The sequence below is a fragment of the Oncorhynchus kisutch genome, linkage group LG24 (genome assembly GCF_002021735.2).
Source record: "Oncorhynchus kisutch isolate 150728-3 linkage group LG24, Okis_V2, whole genome shotgun sequence".
Classification (NCBI taxonomy): Eukaryota; Metazoa; Chordata; class Actinopteri; order Salmoniformes; family Salmonidae; genus Oncorhynchus; species Oncorhynchus kisutch.
This window is the reverse complement of record NC_034197.2, coordinates 37,095,476-37,099,858: the sequence shown is the minus strand read 5'-3', so window position 1 is coordinate 37,099,858 and position 4,383 is coordinate 37,095,476. Positions and strand designations below refer to the sequence as shown.

The following is a 4,383-nucleotide window of genomic DNA, read 5'->3' as shown; positions in this document are numbered from 1 at the left end:
TTAAAGATGAAAGCAGATTTATTTTGAAAGTACTCTGTACAGGGTTGAGACTGCAAGAGGGGAGAGACGCAGAAAGGAGAGGAGCCAGTTGGCGAGTCACGGAAGGAGAGGGGTGAGACGCAGAAAGGAGAGTGGCGAAACGCAGAGAGGAGAGTGGGAGGGGTGAGACACAGAGAGGAGAGGAGAGGATAGGGGGAGGGGTGAGACGCAGAGGGGAGAGGGGCGAGAAGCAGAGAGGAGAGTGGCGAGGGGAGAGACGGCGAGGGGAGGGGTGCGAGAGGCGAGACACAGAGGGGTGTAGCATTTCTTGAGAGGGAGCAGGTGTAAAGAGACAGCTGGGTGGGAAGTGTTAGGTTGCGGGGAGCGGAAAGACCCTTCGTCTTAAAAGGGTTGGACGTATATTTATAGCCACAGAGTCAACATGACTGAGATCGGCAGCATCGAGGAGGGGGTGAATAACCTTCCGTTAATGTATTTTCTCAAACCCTATTTTAACTTTACTGTAGTTGTTTTGGGCAGACTCCTTACGATATCTATATATATATTTATATCTATATCTATACCCTATGTATATGATTTGGCAGGGGCGCTGCCATGGGTGGGCATAGGCCCACCCACTTTGGAGCCAGGCCCACCCACTGGGGAACCAGGCACAGCCAATCAGAATGAGTTTTCCCCCACAAAAGGGCTTTCTTATAGATATAAATACTCCTCCGTTTCCTCAGCTGTCCGGTTGGCTGGTCTCAGACGATGCCACAGTGAAAGAAGCCGGATGTGGAGGTCCTGGGCTTATGGTAGAGAAATTAACATTACATTCTCTGGCAACAGCTCTGGTGGACATTCCTGCAGTCAGCATGCCAATTGCAGAGTGGCCTTTTATTGTCCCCAGCACAAGGTGCAGCTGTGTTTATTTAACTATGCAAGTCAGTTAAAAACAAATTCTTATTTTCAACATTGTTCTAGGAACAGTGGGTTAACTGCCTTGTTCAGGGGCAGAATGACAGTTTTTTACCTTGTCAGCTCAGGGATTCAATCCAGCAACCTTTCGGTTATTGGCTCAACGCTCTAACCACTACGCTACCTGCTGCCCTGTGTAATGATCATGCTCGTTAATCAGATTCTTGATATGCCACACCTGTCAGGTGGATGAATTATCTTGGCAGAGGAGAAATGCTCACTAACAGAGATGTAAACAAATTTGTGCACAACATTTGAGAGAAATTAAGCTTTTTGTGCATATGAACAATCTCTGGGATCTTTTATTTCAGCTCATGAAACATGGGACCAACACTTTCCATGTTGCGTTCATATTTTTGTTCAGTATATATTCTCGACTGACTTTAAAAAAAAATATTTCTTCATTTCTATTTTTTTTTTAAACTTTTTGATATTAACACAAGCATTTCATTGCACCTGCAATAACATCTGCAAATCTGTGTACGCCATCAATAAAGTTTGATTTGATTTGTAGTGTTTTAGGGTAGACTCTTTACTGTAAGTAGTTGGGAAGACTCAAAAAGAAAATGTGGCTTTCATTTTTGTATTTGATTTTTTTTCCATTCAGAAACAGTTGTTCTTTTCTTCAAGCAGGAGAAGTGACACATGGAAAGGGTCACAAAGGAATGTTGGTCTTGTTACTGTACATTCTCCATCATTTTCAGAAATTCTGGAACACAGAAGAAAGGGGTTTATTGGATCCTCTCCCACCAACTACTACTGAGAATACTTTTATCCCTATCCACCTCCCTCTCTGTGTGATATGAAAACACCTTACTGTAATCATCAAACTACAACCTTCTACCCCAAGCACAATATATAGTATCCCCCTATAACCCTGTATGTGTCCAGTCACCAGAGGACCAATGTTATATATGAGCCCTTTCATGTTAATGTTTATGTCATGTGGATGTGGTACTTCCGTGATCCCAGACCTCAACGTTGTATTCTGTTGTGAATATTTGTTGTAGAGAAACCCAGAACAGCGGGAGTTGAGTTTAGTCAACACTTGTGGTCATTAATATTAATTAAAGAAATAAACTTGCCTACACAAATTGCCATAGTTTAAACAGTCAACTGTGTGTGAGTGTGTGTGTGTGCATTCCAGTCTATATTTACCCACAGACAGTGCACACCAAATTGCCCCTGTTATTCCCAAACCAATCACTAGTCAAAGTTACTATGCTATCGTTTACCATTGACTATTAGTCATCAACATGTTTATGTTCAGTTAGCACAACACATGAATGTGAATGATATTTCCATTGCAGCAAATGAAGCCTGTGTGTGTGGGAGTGAGTGTCTTACCATCAAAATCAAGCCTGTTGTCTTTGTTTAGGTCTGCGTCTGTCATTAGCTCGATACATTCCTCCTCTGTGACTGGCTCTCCAGTGGCGGCCAAGATGTCATTTAACTCCTCGCGGTCAATAAAACCGTCGCCGTTTCTGTTGTATTGGGCAAGAGGATAAGATCAGTTGAGATACATGAGAATAATGTAACACATAGCTGCTGTATTTGTCACTAGAGCTTCCGAACGAGGTCCTGTGATTATCCATCCATCAGATACCGTGTGGTATCCCTGGTTGGTTATGGTGAACCACGGGTGAGAAACCTTTGTGTCATGTCAATAAGGAAGAGACTCCAGGAGTTATGATTCAGGGGACGACGTACTTGTCGAAAATACGGAAGACCTCTGATAACTCTTCCTCGGACTTGCCGGCCTGGTCCTCCTTCAGGAGCCTCACCATCATGACCAAGAACTCCTCGAAGTCGATGCTGCCGCTACCTGGTGTTGGGAGGAGGGGAAGACAACCAGGGGCTCATGAGATGAAGCAGGGACATGGGATATATGAATAATAGTAGAAATACCCTGGCCAGACATTTGAATTATCTCCTGACATTTGACCCAGTCAGTTATTTTACCATCCTCATCGACCTCCTCGATGATCAGGGCCAACTCCTCTCTGGTCGGGTTCTGGCCCAACATCCTCATCACCTGACCCAACTCCCTGGTGCTGATGTCACCGCCACCGTCACTGTCGAACAGGTTGAAGGCAGCCTGGAACTCTGGAGGGGAGAGTTGGTGTTTACTGAGACAAATTCTCACCTGTTGACCTTAATGTCCTCTTGGTACAATCAGAGCATTTTAAAGTGACACATTTTGTTGACATTAGGACTATGACTACATAAACACGACCCAAATAGCTGAATGTGAAGTGATACACACAGCATGGTTGTGAATCATAGATCTCAATAAAGTTAGGAACAAGCAGACATGTGGATAGGTTATTTATTACACACGTGGCTTACCGGCAATCATGTCCTCGCTCAGGAAGGAGCGGGCATCACTCTGTGTTTCAGTAGGCTAGAGAGGGAGGATAGGGGAAGTTATATTCATATATATGTTTTCTCTCATGTCCTCGCTCAGGAAGGAGCGGGCATCACTCTGTGTTTCAGTAGGCTAGAGAGGGAGGATAGGGGAAGTTAAATTCATATATATGTTTTCTCTCATGTCCTCGCTCAGGAAGGAGCGGGCATCACTCTGTGTTTCAGTAGGCTAGAGAGGGAGGATAGGGGAAGTTGTATTCAGTAGGCTAGAGAGGGAGGATAGGGGAAGTTATATTCATATATATGTTTTCTCTCATGTACAAGTGCCTGTGGTGTTATATAATTATATATTATATATTTAAATAAACCTTTCTGAGAAGATGAATACAAGCATTGTAGAGCAGGGTTGGAGTCAATTCAATAAGTGATTTGAATTTAAACTTTAAAAAAATTGAAATACTTTTTAGTTTTTTGAGAAGTAATTTAAAACAGATTGCCTTTTTTTCAATTATTGAATTGGAATTTCAGTTTATTTCCTGAATTGGCTGCCTTCAATTCTAATTGACTGCAACTGTGCCGTAGAGCTGTCAATGAAGAGAGCATGTAGGATTCAGACCACAGTCTGGAAACCATATAGCTGCAGGCAGCTGCTATCACACTGTATGGGATGGGTCATTTAGTACATTTTAATAACGAACATCCTTTATTTAACTAGGCAAGTCAGTTAAGAACAAATTCTTATTAACAATGACGGCCTACACCGGCCAAACCCAGACGACACTGGGCCAATTGTGCGCCGCCTTATGGGACTCCCAATCACAGCCAGTTGTGGTACAGCCTGGATTTGAGCCAGAATGTCTGTAGTGATGCCTCTAGCACCGAGATGCAGTGCCTTAAACCTCTGTGCCACTTATTTCCCCCCATATATCTGTCATCACCTCCACCTACCTACCATTGACTGGCAGCAACTCTTCACACATCTACATCAAGCTAAATGACCAGCTACATTATGACAATTTAACAAAATATTAAATGTTCATAAACTTTCCACTTTTAGCA

General features: G+C 43.2%; 1 protein-coding gene across 1 annotated transcript in view; it reads right to left on the bottom strand.

Annotated features, from left to right (window-relative positions):
* LOC109869642 (troponin C, skeletal muscle-like) overlaps window positions 1–4,383 on the bottom strand; it is a 5,923-nt gene continuing 1,540 nt past the window's right edge. The window contains exons 2-6 of the mRNA XM_020459914.2: window positions 3,307–3,361; window positions 2,920–3,063; window positions 2,668–2,782; window positions 2,305–2,441; window positions 1–1,666 (exon numbers count right to left, since the gene is read on the bottom strand). Coding sequence (XP_020315503.1) covers window positions 1,635–1,666; window positions 2,305–2,441; window positions 2,668–2,782; window positions 2,920–3,063; window positions 3,307–3,361 — 483 coding nt within the window. The 3' untranslated portion in view covers window positions 1–1,634. The remainder of the gene's footprint in view (window positions 1,667–2,304; window positions 2,442–2,667; window positions 2,783–2,919; window positions 3,064–3,306; window positions 3,362–4,383) is intronic.